Source organism: Cucurbita pepo, chromosome 1 (genome assembly GCF_057944985.1).
Source record: "Cucurbita pepo subsp. pepo isolate OVF chromosome 1, ASM5794498v1, whole genome shotgun sequence".
NCBI classification, from domain to species: domain Eukaryota; kingdom Viridiplantae; phylum Streptophyta; class Magnoliopsida; order Cucurbitales; family Cucurbitaceae; genus Cucurbita; species Cucurbita pepo.
The window spans coordinates 4281358-4304100 of record NC_141798.1 but is presented as its reverse complement, the minus strand read 5'-3'; the positions used below and the strand labels follow the sequence as shown (position 1 = coordinate 4304100).

The window sequence follows — 22743 nt, the reverse complement described above, 5'->3', positions numbered from 1 at the left end:
AAAAAACTCACCCCTCATCTTTTATTTTTGTTAAATATATATATATAATAAAATTCAAACATTTGAGAATTAGAATAAATATGTATTATTTTAATTTTGAGTTCAAAAATCTTATTATTTTATATTTTACGTGGTTTTATTTTTCTCGAATTATTATTATTTCGTGTGTTTTACACATATTTTGTATTAATTACGTAAGTGCTCCATTATCTTATTTCTCAATAAAATATATATATTGAATTATTTTACACCTTTTCAAAATTATTTTCCTGGTATCCCTCGGTCTCTCGGCGTGTACGCAAAGGGATAAAATTCAACAATTTTCTTTTTCAATAAATCAATTTCACCTTTTTTTTTCCCCTTTTTTTTTTACCAATTTTAACAATCATATCTATTTAAATTTTGAATTTTTATAATTATATTAATTTAAATATTCCGTTAGTTTTCATTTAAAAATGTTAATTTATTTTTCAATTAGTTTAGACCATTATTTTTTTTTGTTATATGCATATAAGAATCATATCATGTCTGTAATGTTTGATGGGTTTATTTTATGCATTAATGCAAGCATACAATATAATAGTATATGAATAATTAAAAAAAATTGGAGCACAAAGTTTGGCACGATATTAGGAGCAAATAAATTGGAAACCACACATGCTGTCACATGTCTTTCACATACCCCATTTTCATCTCCAAATAAAAACCAAATTTTCATATTTAAACCACTTGTCCTTTTGCCATCATGCCAAAGTTTCAATTTTTATTGGGATTCCTTTCATATTTGTAATTTCCCTTCTCTTCCATTTTAATCAATCCCTCCATGTTTATCGGGACCCAATTTATGCCTATATTTATCTTTTATCAATCGTCCTACTGTCGTGCATGTCCAAGAGTAAAGCAATGTCCAGAGTTTCGCCAATTCGTTGTTAATTGATAAATAAAACTCTCCCCTTATCCTCTTGTGCATCCTTTTTGCGAATCAGTGCTGAGAGTCTGTAATGGTCCAGATCCACCGCATATTATCCTCTTTGGGCTTTCCCTCTCGGGCTTTCGTATGTTAGGGGAAGGTAATCCACCCCCTTCGACGTTGCTGGCACTCTTTCCTTCCTCCAATTCGATGTGGGACTGCCCCCGAATCCACCTCCCTTTGGGGTCAGTGTCATTACTGGCACACTGTCCTGTGTCTACCCCCTTCTGGGAAGAGCGAGAAGGCTGGCACATCATTCGATGTCTGGTTCTGATACCATTTGTAACGGTCCAGATCCACCGCTAGCAAATATTGTCCTCTTTTCCCTCGATGTTTTAAAATACGTCTCCATGGGAAGGTTTCCACATTCTTATAAAATGGTGGTTTGTTCTCCTCCCCAACCAATATGAGATATCACGAGTCGAAAGGAATAGAGATCATTTTCTTTCCAGGATAAAGCGGTGCATAAAAAATGGTTAACTGGTCAACATATTAATTATATATATAAATAAAGTTATTTATAAACAAGTGTAATTTTTCCATAAAAAAGAAACAAAAAACCAAGAATAAAATCATGAAATGAAAGTATGTTGATATAAGAAGTTGACATCATTTTGGTTAAAAAAAAACATTATTTTGTAATTAATTACTTTTGCGGTGTTAAGTAAACCATTATTTTTATTAGTAATGGTATGATATCTAAATTCAACGAAAAATTTACAGGAACAGTTCATTTGAATCTCTCAATTACCGCCATCAATCTTTATAAATCTCCAACCATTTCTCACCATTTTCTGCCGTAGTCCTCCCCCAATCCCCAAACTCAAGAGACGACAAAAATGGCCGATACCTACTCCAAGATCGAAGCCGCCTGCAAATTGAAATCAAGATCTGTAGATTACTCCGATCTTTCATCGCTCCCTCACTCTTTTAGATTCACCGCTGCCGTCTCCAATCCGAACTCTCGCGATTCCGATCAAAACAGGACGAATCGGTCGCGGGAGCCGCCGCATGGTTGCTTGCCAGAGGAGGAAGAAGACGAATACCGCAGCGCTGCAACCGCTACTGCCTCTACGCTGAGACGGAACTGCTCTGTTTCTGCATCGGCCTCCGGATTCCACTCGGCAGTGAAGAGAGCTCTGTCGATGCGACGATCTTCGTCTGTGGCGGAGCGGTACAGTAGGATTCACGATCAGTTCGGGACGCTTGCATCGCCGATCGACGACGATGAAATCGAAGGCGAAGAATCGAAGGAAGGCCGAAATGCGGGAGGATCTGTAAGGAAGAAGAAGACGAACGCGGCTGGGAAGATCGTTAGAGCTTGTAAGCGACTTTTTGGACTGTAGTTTTGAAATTGATGAGCATTTTATAATTAACGAATCCGTAAAGTATCTTTTGATATTTTGTTCTTTTTGCGATGAGAAATGAGAATGTGTGTACGTTGATTGATTGTCTTCGGGCTTGGACTTGGTTGTGGTTCGTCGATTCAAGGAGAGTAATGGCGGAAGTTTGATCATACACGTCCCTCTTGTTCTGTATTTTTTTTTTTCCCTTGATTTGCAGAGTTTGATGCGCGTAGTCAGTCGGTCTGCGAATCACTGCCATCACTACTTTGTGACAAAATTTTCTCTCTCTACAAATCCAACTTATCATATTCTCTCTCTAGAAAATTATTTTATTATTCAAGAATTACTATTTGTCAAATATATGAATTATTTATATTTTAGTTTCTTTCGGCTAAATTAATAAAAACTTTACCCTCACAAAAGTATAATGTGTATTAATACTCTTAAATTTATAAAAAAAAAAAAATTCAGAGTATTTTAAACTTTTTTTAAAAAAATCATTTTTAATTTTTTTAAAGTATTTTAAATTTTTTTAGAAATGATCTATTAAGTATATAGACAGTTTTCTTCCACCGGTAAGTATTTAAATATTTTTTTTTCATAGTTCAATTTATATTAACTTTAAATAATTAATTGACTTTTTTTTTTTTAAAAAATAAAAATGTAGGATCTGATTTTTTTAAAAAAGGAAAAATCAGCTTAAATTTATTAATTTATGATTTTTAAGAGTTTGGTGGATAAACTTAGAAAATTTTAAAAATAAATTAACCCCTTGAAATGTAAATTTTAATTTTATGTTTAATAAAATTCAATTATGATTTGTATTTTTACAAAAAAAAGAAAAAGAAAAAGAAAGTCATTTATGGTCATCTCAATAAAGATAAATGGATAAAACTTGAACGAGGCTAAATTTGTAATTTGAATGGAAAACTTCCGGAAAAGGAGAGGCGAGGGTTTTTTTTGAAAAAAATGGTTGGCGGACATGAAAAATTAACAAATTCTCAACAAAAATACAAAAAACGGATTTGAGAGAGAGAGAGAGAGAGTATCTTTCAAACGTTTGAATCTCTATTTGACATTTTCAGATGGATTTTCATTATCATTTATCCATTTTTGGATTGAGTTTGTTTCCTCAAATCTCTCCAATTCTCGCCTCATCTTCATTCTCCATTTTCCCCTTTTGCAGTTTGTGTGAATAATCCAATCCATTCCGTCTCTGAGTTTTCCATTGACTCCCCTAATACTTCTTAATTTCATTTGCCTTTCTACTCATTACAGATTACATCGACTTCAAGCAATTATCCATTATTTTTTTGGTTGATTTTGTGGCGACTCAATCCAGCGACTTGGTCGAGGCCGATAAGAAAAATGGCGTGCGAAGGCGGTGGCAATGGAGGAGGAGGAGACGAGACTTCCACATTGTCGCCTAAAAGCAAGTTGAAGTTTCTTTGCAGTTATGGCGGCAAGATCCTCCCTAGGCCCACCGATGGTCATCTCAAGTATGTTGGCGGCGAGACGCGCGTCATCGCTATGCAGCGTGATATCAAATTTTCAGGTTTCTATAGTTCGATTTTTCTGCCCTTGTTTTTCAGATTGCGATTCTTCTTAAGTATTCTTGCCGTGTTTTTAATCTGACGAATTGTGATCTGCGGGAAAATCTTGTTGGATTGCTTTTGATCAAGTGAAACTTATATGATTTTGTTTTTTCTGGAGTGATTTGAAGTGCTTTCTGTATAAGGTTCAAATGAATGGGACAACTTAGAAATTGGATTTCGAATATCAAATGTTAAGATTGTTAGGGCTAACCACATCGAATAGTTTTTTTTTTTTTTTTTTTCTTGTTTTCTGGGAAAGGATCTTTGACAAGTTTGTGAAACACATTGTACAGATTTAGATTCAGTGATCTCTCTTGAAAGTTCAATGAATTATTCTTCAATGGTAATGAAAATTAGCGAACATTTCAAGATATTTAGTTTCGGATTTCCTCTTATTCTACTCTGTGTTGCTTAGATCTAATGAAGAAAGTGACGGCTCTATTTGATGGAGATATGGTGCTGAAGTATCAGTTGGTTCCTGAGGATCTTGATGTGTTGGTCTCTGTGAGGTCTGATGAAGATTTAAAGCATATGCTCGATGAATACGATCGGCTCGAGAGTGAAGGAACTCCTAAGCTTCGGTGTTTCTTATTTCCTTCAAATCCAATTGTTGTTGAGACTCGACCGTTCTTTGCAGATCCTCAAGCAATTGAGCAACGTTATCTGGAAGCCATTAATGGCATTGTCCGGTGCAGCTCTACTGCGAGCTCAAAAGTCTCCCCTTCTAATGCTAGCCGCCCTACATTCAGCCTTTCATCTGCATGTTCATCTCCAAAATCATCTTCTCCAGATGCCCAAACTGCTGAATCTATGGCCCAAGAACCATTCTCTTGGAATAGCATCAAGCCTAGCCGCCCTCCTATGCACAAAGTCCATAGCTCTCCTAGTCTTTGCAGCTTCAACAACCTTCAACCTCCCCCCATTGTCATTCCAGTTAGTAAACACCACTTTCAGCAACGTCATTACCACTATCAACAAAACCATGGCTACCAGTCTTCTAGACATCCACAAGAGTTCAGCAGATGTAATGCCCCTGAAAGAGCTCCCATGCCTCTTTCACCGTCGCCGCCTATGGGTCGGGCCGATTTTGGAAGGAGTCCAAAGGGTCCTAGTGTCAGCCACCAGATATCTAGTAGACAGCAGCAGAGAGGATTTGGAGTGTGGAACAGATATGGATACTCTGATGAGTTTGCAGCGAATGGTTGTGGTAGGATGGATAGAGCAGAAAGTGGTCAATGGAGCTCGAGAAAGGCATTTTGGGAGTAAACAAATACAGTCAGTCAGTTAGTCTGTGTAGATAATTGGAAGGAAAAGAATCAAAGATGGCGGTATAGTCTTCTTTTCTTTGTGCTATATCTGAATCATCATTGTATTCTTTTATTCGTTTTTATGCTTTATTTTTTGAACTAAATTTCCTACGAAGGAAATACTTGTGTAGATGTGTATAGGTTTCATAAACAAATCTCATGTGCTTGTGATATTTTTAGTGATATTTTTAGTTTGATTCTTGTAAATGAAAATTCCTTGTGCATAATCTTGTTATGCCAACCCGGCAAGATTATACACAATGGTAGTACACACAATGGTAGTACACACAATGTTGGTACAATTCAGGATTCAGATTCACTCTTGAAAATAGTTTAGTTTAATCTCTAGTTTAGTCCAAAACTTTTACATTTGTTATATAAACAGTTGTAAACCTACTAAGATAAGAAAGAAGATTTCTCGACCAAGTATAGAAACACGCCATACAATCTTTTTAACTCAAACAATCTAATATTGGAGGGAGACCTATAACTCAAACAATATCTTGAATGAGTTATGTAGGTAATCCTGAATGAAATCAAAAGATTTCTAATACCCCATCGACAAAACACAAAATAGATAAACCAAATCAATTCATAACGGAACCCAAACTAAAGGGTAGAGCATTTGACTTATAAAACAAAACTTGTATAACCATTACAAACAAATAGGTGCAACAAATATACATATCCGGTTGTCATCAAGGAATTCTAGAAACAAGAAACCAAACGAGATTTGATTCAACATACCAAATATACATATCCGTTCTATTTGTAGTAAATAAAACGGTAAGAATTCATCTGGAAAAAGAATTCATTTTTGACTCAAAACACATTGTTGGATTAAAATTTAGAAAAAGAGAAAAAAAAATGTTGGGTTGGGAGGTTCGTCGAAAAAGCCCATATCTAGAAGGGTAGTTTTGGGCATACAAGTTGGTGCCAATCCCAGTATTTGAAGTCGGCTGTCTCTCCGTATTGTCTACATTTTCGAAGTGGGGCACCCGATTTGGGAGGGACAATTTCTTCAATTTTGCTTTCCGAGATTTCGGAAAGCTAAATCTTCAGAACCAGGAATCAGAGAGAGAGAGAGAGAGAGAGAGATAGAGAGACCACCGAGATAATATGGCCCGGAGACCCGACGATGACTACGATTACCTCTTCAAAGTTGTGCTAATCGGCGATTCCGGCGTTGGAAAATCCAACCTTCTTTCCCGGTTCACTCGGAATGAGTTTTGTTTGGAGTCCAAGTCCACCATTGGCGTCGAATTCGCCACTCGTACTCTTCAGGTCTCTCTCTCAATTTTCTCTCTCATTTCGGTATTTATATCTACGTTCGTTGTATGTTTGTGTGCTTTACATTCTCGATCTATGTAAAAATTCGCGGGAACGCGATTTTTTTTTTGGAGAATTTTTTGTTGTACTTCAAGTAATGATCTGATTTTTTTTTTTTTTTTTTTTTTTTGTCGTTTAAAACTGGCGGTTTTTATTTGAATTGAGATTGTGCATCTTCGCTTGCGGATCTGCGTTCTCAATTGGTTGTTCTGGTAATTTTCGTTTTAATTTAGGGGAATGCGGGAAATTGGTCGTCTTTTTACTGCTTTGGATTAGGACAACGAATTGAGAAAAATGTCTATGGATTTGTTTAGGTTTATAACTTTTGATTGAAGTTATTCAGATTCTGATCTGGTATGGGCTAGAGATTTCATCCTAACTTTTAATGGAGATACATCTGCAGATCATGATTGGTTGTTTTTATGCCGATTAATTTCCCACAAAACCTTAACGCCAAATATGAATCTGAATTAACGACTCCTTTTCTGGTAATCCAATTATTATCTTAGTTCTTATTCAAATTTTGATTATGCAAATTTACAGTTTAAACCATTCGAGTGTTCTATAAAGGACAAGCATTTTACAAATTGTTAAACAATGAAGAATCATATACAATTCTTCTACCCGCAACACCTGATTTACACTGCAGTATGAGGTCATTTAAATCTCAGTTTCTTGGACTATGGCTGGTAGATAGAATTTTTTATTTAGTTTGTGTCCTGTTACACATATAGATGTTTTGATAATAGATTTTGGAACTTCTTGGATCAATGTCGTCTTCAAATGGCTATGTGATATTAGTGTCACATTTGTTGAACTGAAAGAAAATGTTCTCTTGTTTCTTTTTCTATTGCGCTTTGACTATCAAAGTTACCAAGAAAAGAAATGCTACATACTTTATATTAGGTTGAGGGAAGAACCGTGAAAGCTCAGATATGGGACACAGCCGGTCAAGAGCGTTACAGAGCAATAACCAGTGCTTACTATAGGGGTGCCCTCGGAGCCCTTCTAGTATACGATGTAACGAAACCGATGACATTCGACAATGTAAACCGTTGGTTGAAGGAACTTAGGGACCATGCAGATTCCAACATAGTCATCATGTTAATCGGTAACAAGACCGATCTGAAACACCTCCGAGCAGTGGCGACAGAAGACGCACAGAGCTACGCCGAGAAAGAAGGGCTGTCACTCATTGAAACTTCTGCTCTTGAAGCAACAAACGTGGAGAAGGCTTTCCAAACCATTCTCTCAGAGATATATAGTATAATCAGTAAGAAGTCCCTCAATTCGGATGAGCCTGCTGCTGCTGCTAACATCAAGGAAGGAAAAAGCATTGTGGTTGGTGAATCAGAGGCCAATTCAAAGAAGGCTTGTTGCTCCTCTTCTTAAGTTCAGAAAGATATCCCCACAATTTTTTGTAACTCTCCTCTCTCTCTCTCCCTCTGTTCTTGGTCATCTGCTTACGCATATCTTTCTAGTTACCAACTCTATTCTGTTATTCTTGTTTGCTTGGATTTTGTTGGTGTATAATTTTCATATAATTTATATTTTACTTAGATTCTTTTTCAAGAGATCATTGAGATCTCATGTCAGAAACACTATTGAGCGGTTCATTTCAGAGTTTGTCTGTTTTTATGGAATCTCTATGTTGGAGAATCAAATGTGAATGTGTTATTTTAATATCCGTGGGGCTTATGTGTATCCAACTAGTTTTGTTCTTAAGAACTGTTGATTTTAAAGTGGCTATTGACCATATTCTTTCTAACAAACTTGAGTATCAATGCAGTTAACATTCTTAGCATCCAAACAACTCAACTCATAATTTCAAAATGAGGATGGTTTAACCATAATCGGCATTCACTCATGCAATCGACTTAGAGGTTAGTTGTTCTAAACAACCTAAGTCTACCGCTAGTATCTTCTCTTTAAGGTTTTTAAAATGCAAACAGACGTTTTCACTCTCTTAAAGAAAACAAAAAATTTAGTTTTCACTCTCTTAAAGAAAACAAAAAAGTTATTATCACGAGTTATTAGTCATTTATTTATTATTTTTTAAAAATTTTTTAGTTAAATGTTGTGTAATGCGATCTATAAATTTTTAAATAAACCTTCAATTTTGTATAGATATTATATTAGATTGTTTTTTCTTTTTTTAAATAATGTAATAAAAACTAACATAAATACATCTTTTATGTATTTATCTATTAACCCATTGAAATAACCTTGAAAGTTAATACAATTACCCTTTTATTTTAATATTTTATCTATTAAACTATAACATCTTATTAAACCATAGAATTTAAATAAAGGAAAGATTAACTTTTAAGTTAATTATAAGTTTAGATAATATACTTTAAAAATTAATGTTAATGCCTAATAAATTCAATACATACACTATATTTTTAAAAACTAATTAATTATATTAAATATAAAATTGAATTTTATAATTGGGTCTAATAAATTTACAATTTTTCAAAAGAATACTAGAAACCATTTACCTTGAAACAATATTTTTTTAAAATTAAGAGAAATTATTATACAGAAAATTATTTTAAAGTTAAAAAAAAAAAAAACAAATAAACCCAAATATGGAAGATTTAGAAACAAAACCTATAATATTTATAAGGAAGGAAACAAAGAAAAAGGTATTGTCAGATGCGGGCAGGAAGTAGGGTCCAGTTCCACGTGAGGGTAGGGGTAAAATGGTAAAATAAGAAAAACAGTTCGGGAGAGAGAGAAAAGAAAGGTAAGGATTTTGGTTTGGGGTAGAAAAAGACGCATCCAGTCTCCACCACACCACACCACACCGCACCACACCATATTGTCAAAAATCCCATTCCCCACCCTTCCTTCCTTCCTTCCTTCCTTCCTCCATTGCCAATGCCACCACTGACCCATTGATTCCAACTACCACATACAAATCAAAACAAAACATATACTGTAAAATTAAGATTCACTCACACCACTACGCGATCTCCCTCTGGTTTTTGTTCTTGTTCTTCCTCCACAGCCCTTTTTCTTTTCTTCCCCTTCCCATTCAACCGACTTCCCCTGTATCTCTCTGCCCCAGATTCATCTTCTTCTTCCCTCTTTCTGCGAAGGTAGCCTCTTTCCCCATCTGGGTCGCTCTCTTTTTTGTTGCAAACGCTAATATCACTCTTCTTCTCGACTTGTTAACCCAACTCCACTTCTGGGTTTCTTTCTGTTTTGTTTTCTAGTTTATGCATGATGGGGGAGAGAACCCCACCTGGGAGTTACTTCCATTACCCTCCCCCTTCTGCCCACGCATCTCCTCACAGGACTCCATCCATTCCCTTAGATCGGGAGAGGTAATTTTTCTTCTTCATTTTTTTTGCTTTTCTTTATCTACTGCTGATTCATTCTGATTCTTTCTTTGTTTGATTCATCATGTATAACGTCCTGTTTTAATTGTGTTGTATTATGTTGTGTTGGTTTGATAATCTTTGTCTGTGCTACTGAGTATGGAGTTGTGTTGCTTTTGGACGTGATGTGTTGTATGTGATGGTGATTTTGTGTTGTGTGAAAATGGCAGGTATCTTGCTGAATTACTGTCAGAGAGACAGAAATTGGGTCCTTTCGTGCAGGTTTTGCCTCATTGTAGCAGACTTCTGAATCAGGGTGGGTTTGCAAGATCTCTCTCTACTTTGCATTTTGTTGTTGAAACATCTATTCTTATTTCTTATGCTGACATTAGTGGAATCAAGGGTACCTATCAAGTGGTATTAGAGCATCAATGTAAGCAATAACTTGTTGGATGAAAGAAAAGCTTAAGGCTCAAGTGGGTTTTCTATAGAAGGAAATTTAAGATGCTGAAAGGTGTTGGTGACAGGAATTCGTTGACTCGAAAGCAAGCAAGCTCAATAATGGCGAAGAAGATGCTAATCATGTTTGGTCAGGTAGAACAATTGTTGAAGGAGATATTGTCACTTGCTATTAGCGAAGCAAATCTCCAACGAGCAAAATGATGGAATTTGTCACTGTAACGGCCCAAACCTACTGCTAGCAGATATTGTCTTCTTTGGGCTTTCCCTTTCGGGTTCCTCTCAAGATTTTTAAAACACGTCTGCTAGGGAGAGGTTTCCACACCTTATAAAGAATGTTTCATTCTCCTCCCCAATCGATGTGGGATCTCACAATCCACCTCTCTTTGAGGCCAAATGTCCTTGCTGCCACTCGTTCCCTTCTCGAGTTGATGTGGGACACCCCAAATTCACCAGTATGATGGATCATGTAGCATGGAGTAGTATAGTCTTTGCCATTCATAAGGTAGTTTAGGAGAGTAGTTTTGTGTTCGTTTGCAACCACCAGTTGTAAATAGAGGTTCGGTGGTGGCTGCGGGAGAGAGAGCTTTGTGGTTGTTTGGCTCAAGGTTGCTAAAAAATTCGAAATCCATTTTACCTTGAGGTACTTGAGATTATCTCCAAGAGTGTCATCTTCTCCATGTGGACGGAGGCAAAAATGTATTTTCCTACCTTACTCAGTACTTTGTCAACTCGTAACTAATTAGACCATAGTCGACTACAATTTTTCCTACGTCTTGACCCATAAAAAATGATGTTAACGAACTTGGGATGATTTTATGCATCTAAGACATGTTCTTAACGGTTTTTTGGATCCTCTGCCCCACATGAATAGGCATGTGGTGATAATTTTCTGTGAGTAACAAGCCAACTATCTGCAATTCGCCAGTAACCAGCTTAAACACGAGTATTTCTTAAGTCAGTTGCATGAACACCCCTTAAGTTATTACCTATCGTTGCAGAGATCAGACGTCTATCGGGCCTCAATCAAACTTCCGTGGATCATGAGAGATTTGAGCACGGGAGCCCTTACAGGTCATTAGGCCAGCTATCGAACGGAAGGCCAATGGACTTGGAAGGTTGGCCTCCAATGCAAATGGAGGTAAATATATAAATATCCTACTGGATTTAAATTTTTTCGTATATTTAACGTCAAGTGTCCTTAATCTATTTCTTTTTACTTTTGCTAGTTACTCAATAGGAAGGTTTTCTCTTTAATCAGTGATTTCTTGGTATGAGAATATTTTTGAAAAATTGGAAAACCAAGCTTGACAATAGCCTACCTAGTTATTAAAATTTCATCTGGGCTTGAATCCTGAACTTTGTAGGGTATCTCCAGAGGTCCCTAGTCCTTACTACAGCGGTACTCGTTGGTTCTGACCCGAGCATTCTCAAAATAGAATTCGTAGTTCTTCGTATTTGTGAGTTACACATGTGATTTAGTTATAAAATACTTCTACTGCAGGGAAGTGGACATGTCCACAGTTTGGGGCCCCTTCAAGCTCATTCAATGGCATGGCCGAGGGTTCAAGGAATTCCTACGACACCGATAGTTAAGAGAGTCGTTAGACTTGATGTACCTGTTGACAAATATCCAAATGTAAGTTAAAATATTTTTATGTTAGGTGGTGATTGTACTGACCTTTTGCCTCTCTGATGTTAGTAGTTTCTTGCTCAAATCACGGCAGTATAATTTCGTTGGACGACTTCTCGGACCGCGTGGGAACTCCTTGAAAAGAGTTGAAGCCTTGACAGAATGTAGGGTGTACATAAGAGGCAAGGGCTCTATCAAGGATGCTTTAGAGGTACTGAAAAAACTACTCGGTGTTTGTATTATACTCGTTTTTTTTTGTGGTTAATCTTTTCTAACCTGTGATATACATATTTTGTTGAACACAACTCTTTGTGGGTAACACTCGCACTCTTTATTAACACTAATCGAAAAGAGATTACAAAACACTTTGTAGAAAATATACAATGGACTCATACAATTATTGGGTTTGACCCTACTTGGCTAGTGATGATATTTCAACATATTTTACTTCCTTTCTCTTATGAGTTCTCTCTCTCTCGTCTTTGAGATAACTGCTCGATCATAGATTTCGAGTAGTCAGCCTTTCATTTATGTCTTTAATATATGTTCGGAATATGGATATGGGAGGATTTGATATTACTTGCAATGGATATGAATGTTGTGGTTTAGGAAGAGAAGCTAAAGGACAAGCCTGGGTATGAGCATCTTAATGAGCCGTTGCATCTCTTGGTTGAGGCAGAATTCCCGGAGGATACAATAAACTCTCGCTTGGATCATGCAGTGGCTGTGTTAGAAAGCCTTTTGAAGCCTGTGGTATGAACAAAACATCTCAATCACCAACAAATCCTCTCATTGTTTTCTCATGGAGCTTTTGTTATTCCAGGATGAATTGCTTGATCAATATAAGAAGCAACAGCTAAGAGAATTGGCATTACTAAATGGCACCCTGAGGGAGGAAAGTCCAAGTATGAGCCCAAGCATGTCTCCGTTTAACACCACGGGGCTCAAACGGGCCAAGACAGGGAGGTAGTAGGAACAGTGACTTCCCGACAGCATCGACGAGAGATGACGAGCTTCGTCGACGCTTTGTTCAAACCATGGAAGCTGGTTTCATCATTGAATAGCAAGTTAACTTTTGCTGGCTTCACATGGTCAAGAGTTTGGGTGATTTTGCTCAGCTCAATCTGATAGGCCTATGTTAATTGGCTCACCACTTTTTTCCCCTTAATATAGGAGGGAAGGAGAATCCCCTCCACCATTTGAACATTTTTTCATTTTTTTTTTCCTAAGGTAGTAATTTAATTTAGGTTAAATTACAAATGCAGTTCCATCAACAACTTTTAACGGATATGTTTATTTACTCCTTAAAATTTAAATGTTATTGCTCTAGACTTTAATTTGTGATTTTATGTAATTTCGGGTGGTAATCGTGTTAATTAAATGTGACAGCAGAAGGAAGTGAGAAGCCATTTATGAATGCACCATGCTCTTTCTTGGAAACAGCATCTCTTCTATATATATATATATATGTATAACCCATAGCCTATAACTTTATTAACTTTGAAATTAATTAAAATATATTAAAATAAATAATGAAAATTTTGCTTATTTAGTCACTAAATGAAGTTCGTCTAATGATTAACAAATTTTTTAAAAAATTAAAATTAATTTATAGAATTGATACAAATTGAATTATATATTTAATAAAACTCCTAAAATTTTAATTGTGTAACTGGTAGATCCTCCCATTTTAAAAAATTCAAAAGTTTATCCAACAATCACAATTATTTAAGTTAAAAATGTTAATATAAAAAATTATCATAATTAATAATTTATTAACATGAGTTTGATGAAATAGAATGAATCATAGCACACACACGAATGTGATCAATATTTGAGCCAGCTGATATGTTCATACGGTAAATGCATCGGTGAAAGAACAAAATATTTGAGAACTTAACCCTTTCATTAATAAACTCGTTATATAACATCAATTTTACATATCTGAACTCATCAATTTTACATGCTATAAGCACTCATTTTATCCTCAATTGGATAAACTAATACATCATAAAATTGTAGAAAAGAAAAAAAATAAAATAAAACTAACCTTACAGCAAACTACCGTCTTATGATCTTTAGACATTTGACATGCAACAATTCCAAGATAATGTTTTCTAAGCCTGTGATAGAATTTCAGATGAAGGAATATTGTCAATTATAAGGTACAGGAATCTGAAAATTATATGTAGCTTTTTTTACAAAAGAGAGACAAAAGCAAGAGAAGTGCCCCTTTTGAACATTTGAGGTGTGATAAAACATTTGATATATACTGCCTAACTTGTGAGGGCCCCAAAAAGAAATGACAGCTCACTATTGAATGCAGATGCAAGAACAGTCTAAAACAAACAAGCAAGTCGGGGTATAGAGTGTAATCGCAAGAACAGCATAAAAGCGAATATATTAGGTCTAAAAGCTTCAAAAGGTCTGACAAGCTACACAACAGCCAGTGCATCAATTCATAAAGTCACTGAACAAGTAAATAATTAGAGTAGCTTTTGCTGCAATATCATCTTCTATGGGAAATGTTCTTGTATGGTATTTTCTAGAATGCGTGGGAGTATCATAAAATATTTTAACAGCTCCTAGTTATTATTTTGTAATTATGATTCATTTTTACTGATACTAATTGGTAGAACGTCTTGCAATGCTAATGGCAGTGCTAGCATGTTGCCTTCCCCATCATACCTTTCCTATGGGCAGTGCTCAAAATAGACATTCTTTTATGAATAGTACTTGAAAGTTTATATAGATATAATGTTGTCTTACATAGTCTCGCCCCCACGAAGCACCTTAAGCATAGTCTCTAAGGAAGCTATTTACTTTTAAAACACCATGACAGGCTTTTCCACTTCCCGTTTAAGAGTTTTTAATTGTAATTTGTAAGTTCAAGTCAAGATGAAAGAGTCAACATTGCAATGAAGGGTTGGCAAAGAAAAAAAATCGAAACGAGGAGAAAATAGGGGAAGTAGGAGTTGGTTGATATGTACAGAGCTTTTTAGCCTTTTAGGATGTAAAATGGTTCCAAAACCAAGAAATGGAGAAGCAAAACTGAGAATCTCCTATAATTTAGTGTGTTACTCCCAAGGATAATAAGAACTTAATGGCAACATCATAGAGAAAAAGACTGAATGAGATATAAATTAGAGAAGAAAAATGATTACTCGTCATGCAGCCATGGATAGAAACATACATATGGCGTTCGATGGATTTTCTAATACTGAATTCATCATGAGAAACCATATCATCTAAAAGACATGACAATACCACTCCAGCATATCAGATATGTATAAAGCTATTTCAGGTGAAAAATAAAAGGATGACGAGTTCAAAGACATACCCAAACTTCAGTGAAGTAAATTTCAGATATCCTTCAATCCCGAAGACCAAGCTCAACTTCAAGCTCATCGTCTTCTTCAAACAATTTCAGAAGTCGGGCATATTGCTCCTCTCTTCTCTTTTTTTTCCATAACTTGAAAAGGAAAAATGACAACACCACTACCAAAAGACCAAGGAGGATGATTGCAATCATCGAGCTAGTGTTGCTTCTGGAGGATGGATGATTTCCAGATTTAATACCATCTTTGGGAGTGGAGTCATCAGAAAGGGCTGTAGCAGCCAACCAAAAGAAGTGTTATGAGATAGCTACAAAAGATAGTATTCATGTCTCAATATTGGCTAATTGATGTCTAGAAATTTATCATTCGACAGCAAAATTCATTTCAAGATAAAAGATCATGGAAAATGCACAAAAATAAGAGTAACCATGTGATTTGGAGTATACACAGGTAAAATACTAATGCATGATTGCATCTCCCTCAGCAATGAACAATGAGTACGGGTTTGAAGGGAAATAAGCAACGAAGCCAGAGGTGAACTGAAACTCCTCATTTTCATTCTCAATTAGCAAAATTGTGCGTAGCCACTGAAAGAACAAACTTCATGGCTGCTTTTTTGTACAGTTTTTGTAATTTCATACACCTATAAAAACATGTACAAGAAGTTGTTTTTTATGTCGACAAGGATTCTTTATATATATATATATAGACACACAGATTAAGTAGTACTGCTACTTCGTGCATCTGCTTGGCTCGCTTATACATTGCGAAATTGAGATTCACACATCCCCTTAGATCGTAATACAGCAACCAAATTTCATTCAAACAACAATGAAGTTCTGTAAGTATTATTTTAACTAAGAAAACATAAACAAACAAAGATTTCAACTAGTTAACATGGAAGGAGATTGAAAATCAAACAAAAACGAGATCTGAATACAAATTCATGAAAAGAAAAGGCTTCCAAAGTCAATTGCGTCCCTCTCAATTCGGTTCACCTCAACCGCTTCCAGTAACAGAACAAGCAAAAACAAGGAAACGAGAATTTGCATAAAATCAAAGAACGGATCATAGAAACTAAATAAAAATTGAATTAAGCAAAGTATAAATTAACAGAAAGGACAAGAAAGAGAGATCTGAAGAAAGTACCGGAGACGAATAGTAGAGAAAGCAAAGCCGAAAACGAAATAAAATCAGACGATCTGCGACTCAAATTTGCGCTCATCTCTGTGTCTATCTGTTTCTGGCAAGCTCGAAAACAAATTCTGTCGCTCGCTCGCTCGCTCGCTCGCTCGCTCGCGGCAGAGAAATGGAAGTTGAAGGGAAAGCTGAAAGCTGCAAAACCACGCTAACGCTACACGGTTGGAAGTTACCTGAAGAGTGAAGAACCAAGATGGTTGATTAAAATTCCTTCAAATTTTACGAGTATATTTTCAAAATTGATTTTAATTTTATTGATATTCTCAGGATAAATGCCGTCTTCGAGATTTTTAATTATAAACTTTAGACGGTTGAAAGTCCATTTTTTTAAGCTTATAGGTATTCGAATATTCCACGTTGAATTATTGACTTCAATATTGTTTTAAAAAAATGTATAATAACTGTGTAAAGTTTGAATGTTGTGTATAGTAAATTTTTAAGAATACTCCACATGGTCTGGCAACTTCATTTCAACCATCTTCAGTTTTGTATGATTTGAGTAGTAGAATACAATTGAAATGAATTTCAACTTTAAATTAATTTAGTTTTTAGAGCTAAATAAATTTAATAAGCAACTTGCTAATAGTTATATCAAAATATAATAAAACCCTTAAAACTAATAATTAACATCAATTATGTTTGAAGTTTTGGGCGCTAACAAAAGTTCAATGGTAGAATCGAACTTGGACGGAGCAAAAAGGGATGTCAGGAGGCTGCGAAGACCACAGAATAAAGCCAAAATGGACAGAGAAGAACAGCATTTACACCAAAGAAAGCACTGAAAAAAGCCAAATCAGCCACTTAATACGCAAAACAAAGATCCAAACCCAAATTTGGAGAAGATCTTGCGGCTGAAGAATCAAAATAATCGAGGAAATTTCAAAAAACTCGTTGAAAAAATCAAATGGACAAGACAAGAATCAGCCACCAAATTTACACCGAAGAAAAAAGAGATCAGCTGAAGAATACACAACACAGTACCAAAGTCGGACACTAAATACATTCAACACAGACCCAACCCCAATTCTAGAAACATATTCAAATTTTAAAAACAACAAAAACCAAAAATGGACATCAAGCAAGTCTGTTTCTCAGAGAGAAAAAAAAAAAAACCAAATACATGCGCACTCATTTAGATATTCAAGAAATTGCCCAAACTAAAAGGCTCAAATTAAATTTGGACAATCTTGCTTCTTAAAAAGAAAAAAAAAGCTAAGTCGTAATGGATAAACTAAAAAGGGAGGAAAGTGGATTTTATAAATCATAACAGCACTGGCTAAGCTAAATGGCTTGAAATTTAAATAGAAAATCAAAGAAGGGTGTGTTCAGTTTGCCTCAGATAATAAATAAAAGACAAAATCTACTTCAAAAGACGGCAGAAAACAAAATCGACCCAAAAAGTCCACAGAAACCTTCCTCCCAAGTCAGTCCTCTAGCCCAACAACAAATGATGTTCTGTCTATTTCTCACTTGAAGCATTTGGCATCCAAGAGAGCCTCTCCCTCAAATGGTTCCTGATCTTCAATCATTTGGTTAACTCTCTCCTTCTGGGCTTCATCGGAGATATCGACCTTCTTCCACTCGTACAGCTCCATGTCATAGCACTCGTCCATAACAAATTGTGGGATTTCTTGCCCACGGAAAAGCCATAGCCCCTTCACCTTGAAGGGTGCCTCTGATCCGATCACAAGCATCTTTCCAAAGGCATATTTACGAGCAAGATCCATTCTCTGGAGAAATCCGCTGACTTTGTTCAAAGTCACAAAGGAAACTGTGTTCTCGTCATTGTACTTGTAATCACAGAACCAAAGGGAGTACCCTTCAGGATCGTACATGTCCCAGAATCCTGCATCACGTGTAGACAAATGAACATAGAAGACTTCAATTATACAATTCCTTCAAGGGGAAAAAAGTTATTGATTCTTAACTTCTCAAGAAACATAATGAAACAGATGGGGCTTAAGAATGGCCATACCTTTGATTGCAACCTCACGGAAGTTAGTTTTTGTGTTCGAGTAGAGACGTTTCCACTCATCCAAAATCATCTTACTGGGAGGAAGGAGGTCAAGAGGATTTTTGGCCTTGGGCTTTGGTGCATCCTCTTCCTCTGCAGGTGCTGCTGCTTTGGGCTTCTCTTCCTTCTTAGGCTCAGCCTTTGGCTTGGCAGCTGCTGCAGCCTCTCCCGGTGTTTTCACTGGTGGAACAGTTTCTGTCTGCTTAAACTCACCAATAATCTTCTTGAAATTTGGTTGATTGACCATTGTCCAGAAGTACCTCTCGACGTGAGGGAACTCAGAAGTAAAGCTTTTAGTCAACAGAAAAGAGATTCCCCAATACAAATTGCATGTTACAATGATATCAGCCAGTGTCACAGAATGTCCAACAAGGTATGTGTTTGAAGCAAGGTAAGAGTTCAGAGCAGCAAAAGAGCGTTTTAGGGCAGCGTTTGCAGCTTCTTCAACCTTTATGATGAAAATAAAATGCACGGTGTCATGTGCCAGAGAAATAAGAAGGCAAAGTCATTCGTAGGTAACCAAAAAAAAAATCACTCATACATGAAATATAGGACTCAGGAAGGAAAGAAAAAAATGGAAAAGAGTGAAATTGAAAACCAAAAAGACCAATTACTCAATCCACTTTTCATTTTCTATTACTACCCACGACACAAGTGAAGAATACAAGAAGAAAAAATTCAAATTTGAATAAGAATTCGCACAGAAAACGTTATCAATAATTCAGCCACATTGTAAGAAAAACTCACTCGATTAGATATAAAAGAGAAACTAACTTACAGCAGCATGGTAAGCACGATATCCATATCTAGGCCCTGCTAAAGCACCAATATGAACATCAATTTCAAGTGTGGCAAAGTCAATCCATTGTTCAACATGTCCCTGAAAACAAATAGAGTGAAAAGGTTTAATAAAAGCAAACAACTTCATTCTAATTAAAGAAAAGAAAAGGAGAATAATCAAAACCAACAAAGAATAAGAACAAAGGATCTTACATATTCAATTGGAGAAGAACCAAATAAACCACAGTCCTTCAAGCGAGCAACTGTAGCAACAAGAAAAAAAAAATCCATAAAACAAAAGAAGAGGAATAATTCCGCTTAACTCGTGTGCATAGTTATTAAGTCACTCCCATGGAGAAAGCATAACAATAATTACCATAGCGAGCTATGGCATTGCTCTCAAAGATACCACCTTCGGGTGTTTCAAGCACAGGAACCTGAAACATTAAGATCCATTATTTTTTAAGCAAAGAGCTAGAATAAAGAACTACAATCTCTAACACGAACAGATCACCAGACCAAGAGCAAGATATTTGTTTACCTTCCCAATAGGATTCATTTTGAGAAACTCAGGAGACTTATTGGTTACGCCCATGGTAAAACCTGGGGCAAGGTCAACCTTGACACCATTGTATTCTGCAACTATAAGAGCTTTGTAAGCATTTTTGTTAGTGTTCCAGGAGTACAGAACCTGCAAAATGAACACGTATATACATCAATAACATGTCAAACGATTATCAACTGAAAAATGACAAAATCCAATTTCAATGAATTCATTAATAACTGAAACCAAGGAGTAAGCACACAATAAACTTCATTGGTGTGTAATTAGACAATAACGCGTTAGGCTTTGGCATGATAAACTTCTTTGAACGGGTGGGAGTACTAAGTTTGGAATATTTTAAGAAATCTCAATCAATAGAAACCCCAAGAACAATAAGATTGAACTTGCAAAAAAAAAACGGAAAAGCAATCCTCAATCGTCAATAATGTAAAAAAAAGCAACTAGTTCAGCAATCGTTCAACACTTTTTATGCAATGACATATGTCAACATGAGACACTATCCAATTTCAGGAGTAAACAGCGCACGGTAGTGATTCGGACACAAAAGAGTATTACTATCAAAATAGCATGGTCCAAAAATAAGATCAGAAAATTCAAACCAGAGTTGAAAAGCGGAATAAAACATGAACCCTACGCTAGAACTATCCAATTACAGTTTCCATTTTTCCATAAAACCCATCAATCAAACCAAACGGCAACACGTCAGATCCAAAATAATCCAAGATAAATTCCCACGTTCTGGAACCAATTCGTATAAAATATCAGAAGTAACGAGAGACTCACCAGAGCCATCGCTTCGCTGTAGAAAAAACGTTTCGCTCAAAGAATACAGATCTGAGCAAACAACAAACGTAGCGGTTAGTTACAGAAAGAAATACAGATACAATTCAATCGATTTGTGATTGAATTCTGATGAAATAGACAAGATCAACTAAAGAAACAAGTGATGAAGTTGAGAGAGAGACCTGGGGGCGAGCGATAGCAAGAGTAAGCCTGCTGCGGGAGGTGTGTTATAATGAGCAAAAACTAGGGTTTTAAAGGTGTTTCTGGATCGGGTATTCGTCTTTGGGCTCCATGGCCCGACACACCCAGCCTAATTTTGTTCTAAATAATAATAATAATAATAATAAAATAAATATCATACATGGCAGCATCACCCACCCTCCTTTCAAAAGTTTTTTTTTTTTTTTTTTTTTTTTAAAGCATTTCAAATTTAATCTTGTAACATAAATTCTTTCAAATATTATCCTAACAAATCTCCACGAAACATATAAAACGATATATTAAGTGATATAAAACGTTTGATTGAATTTAAAATAATGACATTTAGACATGTCAACTTTTCATTTGATATTTTAATTATTTTCTACTTTATCGATAATTTTAAAATATTTTGAAATCTTTTGAAAGAAATCCACGGAGAACCGTGAAAACTAAGAAAATTCTTCAATTTTCTCAAGAGGAAATGTGTGGGGATTTAGGTTTGACTCGACTTCGAGGGTCTTATTTATATAAACCTATAGGAAATGTTTGCTAAAATTAAATAACATATTTTAATAGAGTATCAATTTAGTTGATCAAATAATGCACCCCCACTGATCCTCGCATTAACTCTACTATGTGGTTTTGTTATAAAGACAGAATTATATGTACTCTTTCACCACGACGAGAATTTTGCCTTTTTATGGAGCGAGTTGCATATAAAGACTATCCAAAAAAAAAAAAAACTTAGATCCTTAACCAAAAAGAAGAGATACCGGTCTACAATAAGCTAGCATAACTTTAGTCATTGAATACATATGTTGGGACTACTTAAATCATCACACTTCTTTCTGATTTTTTGAATGACATTAGTGGAAGAACAAACCGAGTGGTAGCCCAATTAAAAACTTATCCGACAAAATTTTTTTGTTACTTTAGGATCGTTTTAGTTACGGTCACCATTCATTGAGGTTTTGGTCGGTGGCTCTCTATGGCTAGGTCACCAAATATTATAAGTTTCCCTCTATTCAATTTATTTGAATTTCAATCAAATTTCAAATATATTTTTATATTTAATGTGTCTAATACGAGTTCTTTTAAGTATAAATGAAAGCTTTTCAATCTAAAGCTTGCAAAGATCGAGGTTGAGTCCATGGTTGTGTGACACCCATAAGACACGAAAGTCATTCATTATAAAACAAAGGACTTTCCGAGGACAAAAATGGGTGAGACTGAGTCTACGATCCTATCGACATATGGTCACCCACACATTATGAGAATCATAGAAAATGCATCATAACCAATGAATCAAGAGGCACAACATCTCGAAAATCATCAAAGATTATATCCAACAAATTGATACTATTTTTTTTTTTTTTTTGAGGAGATTCTTAAACATACGAAAATCCTAAAGTCATCTCTACCGAGTTTGTCAGTTGATCCTAAATATAATCCAAAAGCTTACCTTGGAGCACACAAGTCTAAACAAGCTCACAACTCTACCTAAATGCAAGACGACGAGTCATTTTGTGGAATACCTTGAGCCTAAAGCCTTTTTACCTATGAAAACCTCGAGTCATCCCTATATGATTTGACAAACTCATTGTACGGATGACACTAGGCCTATTATGGAGCATGTAAGCTTAAAAAGGCACACAAGTTTGCCGAATGCAAGACATATGAGTTATTCTAAGAATAATTTGGAAATCCCTAGAATAATTAAATCTAAGAAAGACCAAAACTCTATTTAAGAATACACGAGAGGTCTACAACTTGTCTACCTATAGAAACTTAGAGTTATCTTTATGGAGTTTGATGAACGATCGTAAAGATAATCCAAAGTCTACCGTGAAGCACTAAAAACTAAAAGAACCATAATTTTGTCTGAGAATGTTAAGAC

General features: G+C 35.7%; 5 protein-coding genes across 5 annotated transcripts; 3 read left to right on the top strand and 2 right to left on the bottom strand.

The window, feature by feature from the left end:
• The first annotated feature begins 3318 nt into the window (after window positions 1-3318).
• Window positions 3319-5494, top strand: LOC111807872 (uncharacterized). Its single transcript, XM_023693721.2, has 2 exons — window positions 3319-3871; window positions 4327-5494. The coding sequence occupies exons 1-2, from the start codon at window positions 3685-3687 to the stop codon at window positions 5175-5177; spliced, it is 1038 nt and encodes a 345-aa protein (XP_023549489.2). The 5' UTR covers window positions 3319-3684; the 3' UTR covers window positions 5178-5494.
• A 656-nt stretch (window positions 5495-6150) lies between these two features.
• LOC111781246 (ras-related protein RABA2a) lies at window positions 6151-8232 on the top strand. The gene is made up of 2 exons (XM_023661733.2): window positions 6151-6502; window positions 7454-8232. The coding sequence occupies exons 1-2, from the start codon at window positions 6338-6340 to the stop codon at window positions 7937-7939; spliced, it is 651 nt and encodes a 216-aa protein (XP_023517501.2). The 5' UTR covers window positions 6151-6337; the 3' UTR covers window positions 7940-8232.
• A 1112-nt stretch (window positions 8233-9344) lies between these two features.
• LOC111809918 (KH domain-containing protein At1g09660/At1g09670) lies at window positions 9345-13302 on the top strand. Its single transcript, XM_023696394.2, has 8 exons — window positions 9345-9651; window positions 9769-9879; window positions 10104-10189; window positions 11334-11473; window positions 11837-11971; window positions 12060-12176; window positions 12575-12718; window positions 12789-13302. The coding sequence occupies exons 2-8, from the start codon at window positions 9776-9778 to the stop codon at window positions 12933-12935; spliced, it is 873 nt and encodes a 290-aa protein (XP_023552162.1). The 5' UTR covers window positions 9345-9651; window positions 9769-9775; the 3' UTR covers window positions 12936-13302.
• Window positions 13303-13852: 550 nt separating this feature from the next.
• On the bottom strand, window positions 13853-16734 carry LOC111788303 (uncharacterized). The gene is made up of 3 exons (XM_087126854.1): window positions 16453-16734; window positions 15306-15574; window positions 13853-14088 (listed from the first exon to the last, which is right to left on the bottom strand). The coding sequence occupies exons 1-2, from the start codon at window positions 16526-16528 to the stop codon at window positions 15339-15341; spliced, it is 312 nt and encodes a 103-aa protein (XP_086982980.1). The 5' UTR covers window positions 16529-16734; the 3' UTR covers window positions 13853-14088; window positions 15306-15338.
• A 1046-nt stretch (window positions 16735-17780) lies between these two features.
• On the bottom strand, window positions 17781-20936 carry LOC111802567 (elongation factor 1-gamma). Its single transcript, XM_023686985.2, has 8 exons — window positions 20828-20936; window positions 20646-20696; window positions 19839-19988; window positions 19674-19734; window positions 19511-19560; window positions 19296-19397; window positions 18479-18965; window positions 17781-18349 (listed from the first exon to the last, which is right to left on the bottom strand). The coding sequence occupies exons 2-8, from the start codon at window positions 20652-20654 to the stop codon at window positions 17970-17972; spliced, it is 1239 nt and encodes a 412-aa protein (XP_023542753.1). The 5' UTR covers window positions 20655-20696; window positions 20828-20936; the 3' UTR covers window positions 17781-17969.
• Window positions 20937-22743: the final 1807 nt, after the last annotated feature.